Source organism: Panthera uncia, chromosome E1, assembly GCF_023721935.1.
Source record: "Panthera uncia isolate 11264 chromosome E1, Puncia_PCG_1.0, whole genome shotgun sequence".
In the NCBI taxonomy this organism is placed as follows: domain Eukaryota; kingdom Metazoa; phylum Chordata; class Mammalia; order Carnivora; family Felidae; genus Panthera; species Panthera uncia.
This window is the reverse complement of record NC_064814.1, coordinates 57895684-57909868: the sequence shown is the minus strand read 5'-3', so window position 1 is coordinate 57909868 and position 14185 is coordinate 57895684. Positions and strand designations below refer to the sequence as shown.

At 65.9% G+C, this 14185-nt stretch overlaps 1 protein-coding gene across 2 annotated transcripts in view; it reads left to right on the top strand.

The window, feature by feature from the left end:
* The first annotated feature begins 731 nt into the window (after window positions 1-731).
* The window catches only part of SLC13A5 (solute carrier family 13 member 5), a 14816-nt gene continuing 1362 nt past the window's right edge, over window positions 732-14185 (top strand). The window contains exons 1-8 of one of the 2 annotated variants that reach the window (XM_049637215.1): window positions 732-1082; window positions 5964-6092; window positions 6255-6391; window positions 8444-8628; window positions 9188-9356; window positions 10398-10520; window positions 12308-12523; window positions 13223-13323. In XM_049637215.1, coding sequence (XP_049493172.1) covers window positions 978-1082; window positions 5964-6092; window positions 6255-6391; window positions 8444-8628; window positions 9188-9356; window positions 10398-10520; window positions 12308-12523; window positions 13223-13323 — 1165 coding nt within the window. In that variant the 5' untranslated portion in view covers window positions 732-977. Of the gene's footprint in view, window positions 1083-5963; window positions 6093-6254; window positions 6392-8443; window positions 8629-9187; window positions 9357-10397; window positions 10521-12307; window positions 12524-13222; window positions 13938-14185 lie in introns of both variants that reach the window. The other variant, XR_007459236.1, reaches the window with a different exon arrangement.

Below are 14185 nucleotides of genomic sequence, written 5' to 3'. Positions count from 1 at the left end.
CTGGGGTTCAAGCCCAGGCTGGGTGCGACTCACCGACAGAAAGCTGCAGGATGAGACCCGCCTGCGGAGGAGAAGGGAGGGAAGGAGGCAGTGGGGAGGCCTTACTGTCTGCACCTTGGTGCAGCCCCAGCCAGGGGCCCAGCACACAACAGGCGCTGAGGAAGTGTTTTCAGGAGAGAGAATGTTTGAAGGGCCCTTCCACCGGAGACCCCCTGCCCCGCCGCCGTCCCCTCTGTAACTTGGCAACAGCAGCCTGGGTCAGGCGGGAGCCGCAGGCGGCTGGTGTCCGCTGGAGGGCGAAAGGCGCTCGGCCCTCGGGGACCTTTGCGCGGCCTCCTCGGCGATCGCTGCAGAGCGCGGGACGCGCTGGGTCGGGGAGGGCGCGCGGAGGGGGGGAGGGGTCCTGCGCCCAGCGCAGCGCGGACGCGGCCGGGAGGCCGGGGTGACCTGCGGGCGCAAGGCCGGCGGCGAGGAGGGCGCGGGGACGTCTCCGCCAGAGACCCCTCTGGAGTGCGGGAGGCGGGGGCGGGAGTAACCGGCAAAGGAGGGAGCGGCCGGGGCGTCAGTTCCGAGGGACCCAGGGGCTTGCGAGGACTTTCCGTCCGGGAGCCCCGCGGAGACCAGGAGGCTGCAGGTGGCTCCGGGGACGGGGGCTCACGCCAAAGCCGGCACCACGAACGACCCATCGCCCCTGGTCGGCAGCCCCGCGCGCGCCTCTGTCCTGGGCAGCGCAGGAAAGGCTTGGAGAGCCGGCGGGTGCCCGGGCCTAGGACGCTCCCGGGCGGGGTTGGCGGGGTTGGGGGCCGGCGCGCCCCACCGACCCCGCGCGGTGGCCCCGCCCCTGGGGCCGCGGGGAGGCCCCGCCACGGGGGCGGGGTTGGCACTGCCCCCCCTCCCCTTCCCGCTGCGGCCCCTTCTTAAGCCCTCGGGTCGCTGGCTGCCGTCACTCGCCTCTCCCGCCGCCTCCCTCCTGCGTTATGGCCTCGGCGGCGCGCAGCTATGTCTCCAGGTTCAAGTCCTTCGTGATCTTGTTCCTCACCCCGCTCCTGCTGCTGCCACTCGTCATTCTGATGCCCGCCAAGGTCAGTTGCGTCTCCCCGCAGCCCCCCCGACCCCCTGCGCCCTGCGCGGGCCGCGGGCACCGACCCGGGAGCACAGAGCTGGAGCGCGGGGATGCCCGGGGGCGCACTCTGGCGGGAGCTCCGGGGGCCAGATGGGAGGTGCCCACAAACAATGTCGAGGGGCACGGAGACCCCAGGGCGCAGAAACCCGCAAGCTAGCTGGGATCCTGCCACACAGACTGTCCATGGGCTCAGCCCCTGGCTCGGAATCTCCCTCCGCTTCACCCTCAAGTGTCGCCCGCACCCAGGGGGAGCCTGGGCGCCTGTGTTCCCCCACCCCCTCTTAGCAAATGAGGAATTCGCAGCTGTGGGGGGCTCCCGAGGCCAGTCAGGGAGGCACGCAAAACGATCACCCCTGAGTGGATCCCGAAGGGCTGTCTCTGCCGCTCCCCGGCCCTTCTCTGATCCTCAGTTTCCCTCTCAGTGATGCACATTTCTTCCCTGCTCCGAGGCCGGGAAGCCGCCGGCCGAGAGGCTGGTCAGAGTTGGCCTGCGGCTCCGGGCAGGAGGCGGGCGCGTTCCCAGGCTCACGCCTTGGGTGGCACGACCCAGGGCTTCGGGGAAGCCGCGGCCCTTACCCGGCTGCCCAGCGCTCAGGGAGGGAGGCCTGGATGAATGGCCTTGGCCGCAGGGCGGGGGCGGGCCGGGAGCCCTGGCCGCTGGGCCGTGGAAGCCCGTTTGGCAGAGGCCCGAAGCCCTTTGAAGCCTTTTGTGGCTGCTGGCTGCTCCTTCCTCCATCCCTCTTTGAGAGCCTTCACTCTGAGCCCAGACAGGAAACCTCCGGTTCCCCACCCCCACCGGGGGGGGGGCAGGTTCAGGGGAACAGAGGAGCTCTTTAGGGGGCGCCCCGGGGGCCAAGGAGGCAGGGGGGCTGGGCTGGGAGTTCGGGGAGCCCACCTGCGACGGATTTCACTTCCACCGCCGCCTTCTCTGTGCGACTTGACCCAAGAGCCCGCGCGCTTTCTGGGCCTTGGTTTTCTCATCTCTACAGTGGGCGAGGAGGTGTGCTTCTGACGCTTTCGGACTTTGGGCACCAAAAGCGGACGATGCCAGTTCCTAGGATGGGGGAGGGAGGCCGGAAGGACCCTTGGGTGGGCTGCGCGTGACCCTGGACCGGCCAAGGGCCTCAGATCCAACCGTGGGGGGCCTTCAGTGCCGCACCAGCTGCAAGAAGCCGTATTTTCTCGTAGACGGCGAGGGAGCCAGGCAGGAAAGCTGGCGTTTCCTCTGTGCTGGCAGGGAGTGAAGTTCCTGGGAGGGTGACAGCAGCTTGGCTGACCTTCCTGCTCAGAGAGAGAGTGGCTGAGACCCCACACCCCCCCCCCCCCCCCCCCCCCCCCCCCCCCCGACACACACACACACCTCCACACGCCCGCATGAGCACACACAGGGGGACCCTCATGATGGGACCCTCAACTCGGGGTGTGTATGCACGTCAGCAACCTGCCCTGGGAGCGAGGATCAGGCGAGGAAGGGGAGACCCTCGTGAGAGGCATCCAACAGGCAGCCTTCCGTGCTGTCCCCTCCCCCCAGCATCCGGACCCTGTGTTCTTGTTCCCTCCCATGTGCATCTTGTTTTGGTCACCAGCAAAGAGCTCGCTGCCCCGCCCCCACAGCGCCCCCTTGTGCAAGGAACCCAGGTGCACCTGTCGGGGACAGGGCTTCCGGGAAGGCGGAGGGCGGGCGGTCAGCAGCGTGGTGGGCGGCCGTCCCGGTCCCCGAGCGTGCTGCGGAAGCGGCTCCCAGGCAGCCACTCTCTGCTGGTGCCCGGCCCTCTCCCCGGCTTTGCTCTTTTTCCACCTTGATCCTTCCTGGCATCATCTCTGCTTCACTTCTTGGGACTTTTCTCTGGGTCCTTTCCCGAGAAGGTTGCTCTTTAACAGAATAAACAATATGTTCATCCTATTGTTTGTTTTGTTAAAATTATTAAATAATTCTCTTTTTTAAGTTTTTTTTTATGTTTATTTTTGAGAGAGAGAGAGAGAGAGAGAGAGAGCACGAGCAGGGAAGGGGCAGAGAGAGGGGGAGAGAATCCCAAGCAGGCTCCACAGTGGCAGCCCAGAGCCGGACGCGGGGCTCGAACCCACCAACCGCGAGATCACGACTTGAGCCGAAACTAAGAGTTGGATGCTCAACCGACTGAGCCACCCAGGTGCCCCAAAATTATTTAAAAATTCTTAATTGCAAGGTCTGTTACATATAATATGAACATGAAAACACCCTTAAGTGCCCTAATACACACTCACGCACAGATGTGCTCTCACCCACGTTTCCCCGTTAAGCACCGTGTCACAGACACCCTTGCTTGTTAATTAGTTTCATAATGAGCCACGGTTTTATTCACTTGTGCATCGGGCAGACAGCTGTTGACCCGCTGTGTGCTGGGCACTGCCCTGTGACTCCCACTGTCCACCTTTCTCTCGGAATTAAGCTGCCTTCCAGACGCATTCCCAGCGGGTTATATTTGGTGCCTCCAGGGACCGGGCCGTGAAGAGTGGTTACACGTGTCACGTTGCTGAGTTTAGACGACATGAGTCACACCCAGCCCTCTCTGCACACCGGACGTTAATGGGTGCTCTTGGCTGGGCACGAGCCGGGAGAGGGCCGCGCTGGGAGTGGTGGTGGTGGGGTGGGGGGGGGGGATATCCGCGACCGACCTTGCTGAGCATTGCTACGGCAGGATGATGACGAAGAGAAGGATTCGGGGACAGCGTTGCTGTTTTTAAAGTCTCTACAATGTACCTCCTTATTGTCCACCGCTGGGGGGGATCATTCCTAGCCTCCCCCGCCACGGAACCAAGGTCCAGACACATCAGGGACCCTGAAGGCCAGACAGTGGCAGACAGTAGACAGGGATCGGGTCTGTCTAGCGCCAAAGCCTGGGCTTCTAACCGCCCTGCAGTCCTGCCTTGAACCTTGCGACTCCAACCAGCATTGACCCCTGCAGGCCCCGGGCCCCGGGACGTCTGGCAAAGTCTGGGGACATTTTTACGATCACCCCTGGAGAGGGCCCTTTCTACTGGCGTCTAGCGGGGGCAGAGATCACGGATGCTGCGTCTACAGCTCAAGGCTGGCTCGGTCTCCCGCAGAACCGCTGGTCCCCACGCGGCAGTGGCCGGGCCGTCGGGCAGTGCCCCGGGGTGCTCCTGGGAGGCCGAAGGAAGTTTACTTTTTATGACTGGCAACACCGTCCAGATGGAGAATTTCCAGGTCTTGGTGCAATGTTTCCTGCACACAGTAGGTGGTCTCCTGGGTGACGAGAAGGTGACGGTGCACAGGTGCATCTGCCGTCAGGTGGACGGCTCAGGCTCGGCTGGTCTGTCCCCGCATCGGTACTCGGCCAGCGTCCCCTGAGTGTCAGTGCTGGGTGCTGAGGACAGAGTGACCCACAGGCTCGGGCTCTGCCCCCAAGCTGGTCGCTGTTGGTTGTGTGTGCTGGGTGGGGGCCAGCCGTGACAGCCCAGGGTGCGAGCTGCTGGGGATACAGGGTGGGTGGGGCGGGGGAGGGGCCGGGGAGAACCCCGGAGCTGTGCGGCCAGCGCTCCCTCCAGGCGGGGGGGGGGGGGGGGGGGGGCGGGGGGGGCAGGTGGGGCGGGGGGGGGGGAGGGGCGGGGGGGGGGGGGAGAGGGCGGTCTGCGTGGGCACCCCAAATGCCAGCCTAGGGAGGCGGGCCAGGTCATCCCCGTCCCCGGAGGCGATGGGGCCGAGACCCCAAGTCCTACAGCCGGTGAGCGGCCGGCCTCCAGCTCACGCCAGAACCAGGCCTGTCTCACCGCAAAGCCGAGGTCCCCGGGGGCTACGCGGCTAACGGCACCGACGGACGGTTCGCCCAGGGTTAGACTCCACTCGGAAGCTCGAGGCCTTTGTGACGGGAGGTGCTGATGAGAAAGCCCAGTCATAAAAACAAGCCTGAATACCCTGCACCAGTGGTTCTCCGCACGGGCTGGTTGGCAGCTAGTTTCCGGGAGCAGGCGCTCCGGGCAGCCCTTTGGGACGGGAATGAGAAGCCGAAGCAGGAGTTGGGGCGAGCGGGTCCCCTGGAGAACGTGGGGCGGTCCCGACCTCCCGTGCCTGCCGAGAAGAAACACTTCCTCCACGGCAGGGGGCCAGGATCCCCGCCGCATCTGCTGTTGTGAGAGTGACCGGCGCGTTACTAAACAGGTGCCGATCTTCCTGGACTTGGGACGGGGCTGTGTCCCCGTGAACCCACGGCCAGCGGAAGGTATCTAGGCGGAGAAAGCATTCAGCACCTGCCGTGGCGCCTGGGGCTCACCAGCCGGCCCCGCAGTCGGGCACCAGCCTCTCTGACCTAAAGTGTTGAATGTCTTGTGCAATTCGTGGAGTGCGGTCCCGAGAGTGACAACCAGGAGGCCCGTGGGGGCGCAGAACGGTTGTTCTGAGCTGAGGCCGCTGTCGCCAGGGTCACAGAGGAGGCCGGCCGCTCGCGCGGAGCCCGGGGAATTCTAAATACGGATCCTACTTCGTGTGGCCACGTTGGCACCTCGGAGGGTCGAAAAACCGTTAGGTCAAACCGTGGGAAGCCGGGGACCTCTGTATTCTGTCCACATCCTCGTCGTCCTCCTCCTCCCCCCTCTTCCTCCACGCCCCCTCTCTTACTCTGTCCTGCCCAGCTGCGAGGGCTTGCCCAGGACCCAGCTGGGAGGCAGGGGCACGAGGTCCTGGGTCCCCTCGGGTCCTGGGCCGGTGGGGCGGCCCGAGGGCAGGCCCTCTGACTACGGCAGCCTGCTCCGGCCGTGCCCGCGGCCACCGGCAGGGGCGCGGGGTGGGGCCTGGTGGGGGAAGGGGGCACCAGGTGCCGAGGCCTCAGGGCTGCTCCTCCAGTTCGTCAGGTGTGCCTACGTCATCATCCTCATGGCCGTGTACTGGTGCACGGAGGTCATCCCCCTGGCCGTCACCTCCCTCATGCCGGCCTTGCTCTTCCCGCTCTTGAAGATTCTGGACTCCAAGCAGGTGAGCGCCCCCGGGGGCCCCCGGCGGCATCCTGCGTCTGCCCCGTGGCGCACTCCCCGAGCCCCTGTCGGAGCTGCCCGGCCCGTCCCCGCTCGGGCGTCCCGGCCTGCTGGCCGGGCTCGGGGCCGGGGTGGCCCTAATGGGCCCCGTGCTGTCCTCCAGGTGTGTATCCAGTACATGAAGGACACCAACATGCTGTTCTTGGGCGGCCTCATCATGGCCGTGGCCGTGGAGCGCTGGAATCTGCACAAGAGGATAGCCCTGCGCACGCTCCTGTGGGTGGGGGCCAAGCCAGCACAGTGAGCGCCCTCTCTCTCTCTCGGCACAGGGCTCTGCACGGCCGGGCCGGGGCGGGACGCGCCACACCAGATGCCCCGCGGGCGAGGGCCGGCCGCCAGGGCTTGGCAGGCAGTGGACCCCTGGGTGGGGCGTGTGAGCAGCGGGGAGTAAAGGTCCTCTGAATGCAGAAGAGGCTGGGCAGGGAAGGCCCCTGTGTGTTCAGAGGACCTGGGGGAGGGGTTGCAGGTCCCGCAGGGAACCGAGCGGGTGGAGGCTGGATCAAGCCCTGCCCGATACCCCTAGGGGTTCTGTGGGGAAAGCAGGAAATGGGCGGGTCAACAGCCCAGTTCAAGGGGAAACAGAAAGGCCGCCCCTCCGAGGCTGGCACATGCACCCCCCCCCCCCCGCCCCCGCCGAGAAGCCACTGTGTCATTTTCCCCCACCTCACTCAGTACCTCACTTTCTCATGGCTGCAAGGTCCCCCCTGCCCGCCACAGGCCTCTTCCCGCCATCCCATGGAGGTGACGAGAGCAGGACCCCCTGGGTGCGGTGAGAGCACCTGCAGACCCCGGGCGGGCGGAACACTTGACCCTGACCGCAGCACCTGCCACCTTGCCCTCAGGCTAAAGACTGCTGACGGCCACATGGGGGTCGGACCGCCTGAGCCTCTAACTGGGGACTCAGGCCGCACCTTTCTCTTGAGGCTCCCTCAGTGAAGGCAGGCCTGTGTCCCTGTGTCTCCAGCCCGGCCTCCGGAGGCAGCGGCTGGTGAATTCCCGGTACATCCCTCCTGGGGAGTCCATGTGTCGGGGTCGTGCCGGGCACTCCCAGACCCCGGCCCCCGCTCTGTCACGCTCCATGGAGCTTCTGCAGGGAGCTTCTACGGGGTCGAATGCAGAGCCCCTGCGTAGTTTAGAGGCCTGAATTCTAGAATTCTCAGAATCCTCACTCTCGGGATCCTTGGAGGGTGTGGCTTCTCCACAAGCAGGTGGACCTCGTTCTGGAGCGAGCCGCACAGATTTGCCTTCCAGACCCGGGACGGCCACACACTGGTCTCCGCTCCTCCTGGGAGCTCGGCCTCCGGCCGTCCACGGCACTGCCCGTCCTGGGGGGGGGCTTTTCGCTGAGCTTCCATGGGGCCTTGACTCATGCAGACGTGGCTTCCTCCTGGCCTCTGCTCTTCTGGGTCCATGGGGCCCACCTGCGTGGACACCTGTTGAACCTCCCTGGATCCTTCCTCGGGCCGGTCGGTGACCTCGGGGAGGGGTCTGGCCCACAGGAGCACGGAGACCACCAGCAGCGGAGTCCCATTCAGCCCCCGCCCCCCCCCCAGCCTTCCAGTCCCGGCCCTGGAGCCTCGGGGAAGAATCAGACCCTCCCTGCTCACAGCCGAAGGGGGAGCAGATGTGGGAACGTTCCTCCAGATCCAGCCAGAGACGAATGTCCCAGGGAGGCTGGGGGGTGGGGGAGGGGATGTGCTCGGCCCTGGTGGCGGGAGCTGGGAGGGAGGCCGAGGAAAAGGCTGCCGTCCGACAGGTTCTCCACGAGGAGCCAGTCTAGACGCTGGGGAAGGTGGGGTGTTACCAGTAAAGGGACGTGTTTCCAGAACAGTCTGTGGTCCTGGTCCACTGCCGAGTGGAGGGGGCAGAGGGCGCGGATGGAGCGGGGGGCAGGCTCCCACCCCTGAGGGCTGGCCGCCCAGCCTGGTCACTCTGGGGCCAGCTCTCCCCACTGGGCCGGCTCCCGCTGGATGTTGCTGCTGACTTGCTGGATGGGAGCCCCTTACAGCCCTGACTGGGTCTGAGGCTCTCGGTGACCCCGTAGCCGGCACAGGGGTGTCAGAATGTTTGTGGGGAGGGTTGCGGGGGGAGGCACTAGAGCTGTGACCCCCTCCGACACCATCCGGTCTCGCACCGGCTTCCACGCCTCGGCCCCGTTCCCTGCCACCCCTGCAGGGCCGTCCCGTCCCCCGCTGGCTCCCGAGGGGGGCGCCGGGGGAACCTGTGGCCTCCCTCCCCGCCCCGCCTCTGCAGGCTGATGCTGGGAACCTCCCTCCCCGCCCCCCGCTACAGGCTGATGCTGGGCTTCATGGGCGTCACGGCCTTTCTCTCCATGTGGATCAGCAACACGGCCACCACGGCCATGATGGTGCCCATCGTGGAGGCCATGTTACAGCAGATGGAGACCGCCGGCTCCGCCGAGGCCGGCCTGGGGGCCCTGGAGCTGGCAGACAAGGGCAGGGCCGGCCAGGTGCCAGGTGAGCCCCCGGCCCGGGTGCCCTTCACCCCTGCCCGCACCTGCCCCTGCCCGGGGGGCCTCTGCTCCCACAGGCATCGGGGGGCGGGGGGAAGGCCCCGGGGCTGGCCAGAGAGCCCCCGTCTTATTCATTCTCTGCCGCGTTCACCGCACGTCCCCGGGGTGGGGGGGCGATGGCCTTGTCGCCGGGCCCTGGACCGGGTTCCGGCTCCAGGGGTGCACAGACACGCTCCCTGGGGACGGCAGAGCCCGGCAGGCCGGGTAGGGAGGCCCCCGGCGAGGCTCATCTGACCCAGGGATGCCTCGGCCGGACGCCGAGGGAGCGCTGGAGAGGGACGGGCCTTGCGGGGGGAGAGGGCCCTGAGGTGGATTCGGAGGGCTGTCCCTGTCCCCCAGCGGAGGGAACAGCCTGAGCAGGGACAGGGCACCAGGAGAGAAGGGCGTGTGTGAAGCCGCCGGATTTGTGTGGAGCTGAGCCCCTGGAAGGAGGTGGAGGCAGGCCGCAGGGGCCCGGGGCAAGGTCAGGCGCTGGAGCTCAGCCCGCGGCGTGCCCCCCACAGGGAGCCAAGTGACGTTCGAAGGGCCCCCCGAGGGGCTGCGGGCCGACCGCGACCGGAGGAGCGTGCGCAAGGCCATGACCCTGTGCGTGTGCTACGCGGCCAGCATCGGAGGGACCGCCACACTGACAGGGACGGGGCCCAACGTGGTGCTCCTGGGCCAGATGCACGAGTGAGTCACGGGCCTGCCTTCTGGGGACGTAAGGAGGGCCCGGGGCCGGGGGGCCCCCAGCTCTCCTTCCTGCTCAGCCGGGGCCGGGGCCGGGGCCGGACAGCCCTGCACCTGCTCGAGACCCCGCAGGGTGGGAGCTGGTGTGCACAGACCCGGCTGGCTTCTGCTCTGGGGCGAGTCCTGCCCTCCTCCCCGGGCTCTCGCTCCGACGGGAATGTGCCCTGAATACGGAGCTGAAGTCGAGGGAAACGACAGTGGGGCGCGAGAGGCCGGGTCCCCGTCAAACTTGCAGAAAACAGACACAGAAACCCCCTCGCAGCGGGCTCGATACGTTAACAACCCCGGCTGTTAACGGTGGTGCCCTATGGGAGGGTCAGAGGTCAGGTTACTTGTTGCCTCTAAGCGCCCTTGAAGGGGCTGCAGAAAAACCACAGGGCCGGTGGGCACGTTCCCGCCCTGGCCCACAAAGGGACACAGGCCTTGAGGAATCTCATCCTGGGCCCGGCTGGTGCGGGTGGGGCTGGGATCGCCGAGTGAGGGGCCCTGACGGGCAGCTACCTGCTGGACCAGGCCAGCAGGCAGGACAGCCGGGAGGCGGGAAGGAGCCCAGCCCGCAGACACTTGAGGCCCAACACGCAGACTATTTTGATCTTCGAGGACCTTCTATAATGATGGCCTTACCGTTCTCCCCGGAGTTCCTCTGGGAAAGGCAGCTGAGTGGGGAAGGCTGTGTCTAAGGGAGCCGGTGCCTGGGGGCAGAGGGCCGGCCGCCGCAGAAGCGACCCTCCGCCAGCCCCAGGAGGATCGGGAGGGTGGCTTTCCCAGGGCCCCCCCGCCCCCCCACCTCATCCGTGGAGCCCGGAAGCTGTTGGCCGGCTCCTGTGTGTAGGCGAGGCCCTGACTTTTGCTAGGTCCCCAGGGGGGCCCGGATGCTCAGGCAGGGCGGTCAGCCACCCCCCGGTCTTGTTCTGTGCGTGGCGAGGCCCGGTCTCAGCGTCCACCCTGGGGCCACCGTGCACAGCTCAGTGTCTCTCCCTTCAGGTTGTTTCCGGACAGCAAAGACCTGGTGAACTTCGCCTCCTGGTTTGGCTTTGCCTTTCCCAACATGCTGGTGATGCTGTTGCTGGCCTGGCTGTGGCTCCAGTGCGTCTATATGAGGTTCAGGTGAGCGGGTCCGGTGCGTCCGTACGAGGCTCAGGTGAGCCCGTCTGGCCGGGGGTTAGGGCTTCAACATGCGAACGTGGGGGACACAGCTGAGTCCATAAGAGCCCCTCTTGGGGAGGCCGAGGGTTACTGCCCTTGACTGCCACGAGGCCCGGTACAGCCAGGCGTCAGGGGCGCCAGCCTGAGCTGGGGGGCTGCCCGAGGCCCCGAGGCCCGCTGAGCTCCTGGCAGAGAGAGCAGGGGGCGCTGGGCTGGCCCCGAGGCCACAGGGGCACTGTCAGCGTCAGGGGATGTCACGTCAGGAACCCCAGCTGTGGCCCCCGAGCCTGGCGAGGCTTCTGCCGCCCTTCTGAGGAGGGCGTCCGCCTGTGTCTGCGTTCTGGGCTGCCGCGCCCACACTGCCAGCCCGCGGCTCCAGCCCCGTGGTCCTTGCTAACCCGACGCGGAGCCTGGCGGGTGGGCAGCTCCCCGGAGCCTCGCCGGGACAGCTTTTCACATTCAGCCCCGATGGCGGGAGCAGCAGGCCGTGCCTGGAGCCTTTCGGGCCCTGGGCCCCTGCCCCAGGCTTCCTAGATGCCCTCACCGGATCAGGGGTAGCACCTGCCTCTTGCGGTGCCCTCATCCGGGTGCCGCATCTGGATGGTCATGGGGATCAACCTCAGGTCGTGGGGCACAACCTCAGGGAGGCTGCCTCCAGCCTCCTCTAGGAAGCTCGTCCGGGAAGCCGCCTTCCGAATTCACGAGTTCACGTCCAACCCTGGGGTCCACAGGCCCCCAGCACTAACGGGACATCACAGCTGGCTTGTACCCGGCTTTCCTGAGCAGGCTATCCCCGGGGCCAGGGATGGGGGTTTCTCTGCACACCTTCCCCGGTGACGCCCTTGGGGGTCCGAGGGCCTCCCCGCCCCGGCTCTGCAGCACCGGGTCAGGGGCTCCGTGGCGGCCATTCTGCAGGACCCCGTACCCCCCAGCCCGGGGCTCCCGCGGGCAGCCCGACCCACCCGCCGGCATCGGGTGCCAGCCCGGCAGCTGCCAGATTAACCCTGAGCCGGGAGCGAGCCGCTTCTTGTCAGGGAGGGGGCGTCCGGGAGGCGTGGCGGCAATGGCTGGGGGCCAGCATGGACACCCACCTGCCGGAGGGAGTCCCATCTGCAGCCGCCATGGAGTCGGTGCCGGACGTGTGGCATCGGACACGGCCGGGCAGCTGAGAGCACTGAGTGGCCCCTTATCCCGGGAGCCGGCGTCACGAGAACGGCTCACAGACTGGCCCTTGATGCCGATTCCGTGCACCCCTGCCCTCCCGGGAAGTGTGCTCCAGGGGTCAGGAGGCGCTCCCGCCAGGGAGGGCTCTCTGGGGACAGTCCTGCTGGCCTCACCCAGTGCCTTCAGGCTGACGGGGGCTGGAATGCCCGGAGAGTCCCCTGGGCCCGCGTCCGGGGCCCTGTGGCCCTGGCCCCGCGTCCGGGGCCCTGTGGCCCTGGCCGGCCCTTCCCACGGCTGAGGTACCCTTACAGCTGCCCAGGGATCCCTCCTCCTCCTTGTCCCTCATGCCAGCACCTCCGGGGGAGGTCCTGCAGGGCGCACTGTGGTGGCCGTGGCCACAGGCTCCCGGGGAGCCCCCTCCGGCTCTGGGGGCGCCCTGGGCCACGCACTGGGCACGCCTAACAGAGACTTTCCCGCCCTGCGCCCTGCGGGGGAGGGCCGGCAGGTGAGGGCCGCCGTGGGCGACAGCCAGCGCCGTCTGACTGTCCGGCCGGCCTCGCCGCCTTCTGTCTCTGCACCTCCAGTTTTAAGGCGTCCTGGGGCTGCGGGCTGGAGAGCAGGCATCACGAGAAGGCCGTGTATGAGCTGCTGTGGCAGGAGTACAGGAAGCTGGGGCCGTTCTCCTTCGCCGAGGCCAACGTCCTGCTCTGCTTCCTCCTGCTGGTCGGCCTGTGGTTCTCGCGGGACCCCGGCTTCATGCCCGGCTGGGTGTCGCTGGCCTGGGAGGAGGGCGAGACAAAGTAAGTTACGGGTTCCCCGGCCCCGCGCGTGACTTCTGCAGCGCTGCCTTGGTTCGCGGCTGGTTCTCTCCTCCCCAGTCCTCGCGACAGGCCCGCAGACAGTTCCTGCTGGCCAGGCAGGGTGGCCGGGATGTGACGGAGAGAGATTTGCTGAGCCCGGAGCTCTAGCTTCCAGACTTCTGTTCGCCGTCTTTCCTCCCTCTGAAAGCAGACGGAGTCCGGGGTCCAGGGCCTCTTTGGCCCGGAGGGTGTGTGCTGCCTCCCTCCAGGTTGAGCTGTTCTGTGGCCAGAAGGAAGCAAGGTTGAGGAACACCCGTGTCCTAGACAAGGCGGGCGATGCGGGCGGGCGGACAGCTGCCTGTGGCCACCTGTGGCATTTGAAGGCTCTTGAGTTATCACCAAAGCCCTCGTGGGCACCCTGGTGAACCCAGGATTCCAGAGAGTCTGATGAGTAGAGGTCATGAGGCTCGTCCACGGAGCAGCACAGACCGAGAGGGAAGCCAGTGGCTGAGGGTCCCCCAGCGGGGGGCAGAGCTGGGCAGAGACGTGGACATCCTGGTTTCCAGCCAGGGTTCCGTCTACACGGCCCTTAGGGCTCCAGTCCTCACGCTCGGCTGAGCCTGTAGACGCAGAGCAGGCTCGCCGAGTGGTGATGGTCCCAAAACTGAGCTGGGCACGTCCGTGTGCTCTCTCTGCTAGGTACGCGTCTGACGCCACCGTGGCCACCTTCGTGGCCACCTTGCTGTTCGTAGTGCCTTCGCAGAGGCCCCAGTTCAACTTCCGTGGCCAGACGGAGGAGGGTAAGGCCCCCGGGAGCGTGCGTCAGGCCTTCCCTGGGGACTGTTTTCTGCAAATTCTTCTCTTGTGCCCTCCAGACGTTTGAAACCTTGGCAATATTATAAGAGGACAGACAGACGTTTCCAATTTCCCGCAAGGCCATCTGTGCTTTTTCCGGTTTCTCTCCTCCGGTCTTTGCCGGGATGCATGTGTTACACGGGCCGCTCAGATTCCGTTTCTCGGTTGTTTGGGTTTTCGTGTCTTTATGGTGTGATCACTCCCTGTTAACGCCACAGGCTTCGTGTCCATTTTCTCTCATTATGGCATCGTAGCGCATGGAGGGGCGGAGCTGTTCTATCTTGTGGAACGTTCTGGTCGTTTGGAATTTTCCGTTGCTATCAATTAGTGTTTTCAGGTGCATAGGTGTTTCTTCTTTTTGTAAATTTTTTTTAATGTTTTTATTTATTTTTGAGACAGAGAGAGACAGAGCGTGAGTGGGGGAGGGGCAGAGAGAGGGAGGCACAGAATCGAAGCAGGCTCCAGGCTCCGGGCTGTCAGCACAGAGCCCGACGTGGGGCTTGAACCACGAACTGTGAGATCATGACCTGAGCCGACTGAGCCACCCAGGCACCCCTAGGTGTTCCTTCTTTAGGATAAATTTCCAGGAATCGTGTTATTGTAAGGGTATATATGCCAAATGGCTTTTCGTTAAAAAAATTTTTTTTAAGGTTTTATTTATTTTTGAGACAGAGAGAGACAGAGCATGAACAGGGGAGGGGCAGAGAGAGAGGGAGACACAGAATCGGAAGCAGGCTCCAGGCTCTGAGCCATCAGCCCGGAGCCCGACGCGGGGCTCGAACTCACGGACCGCGAGATCGTGACCGG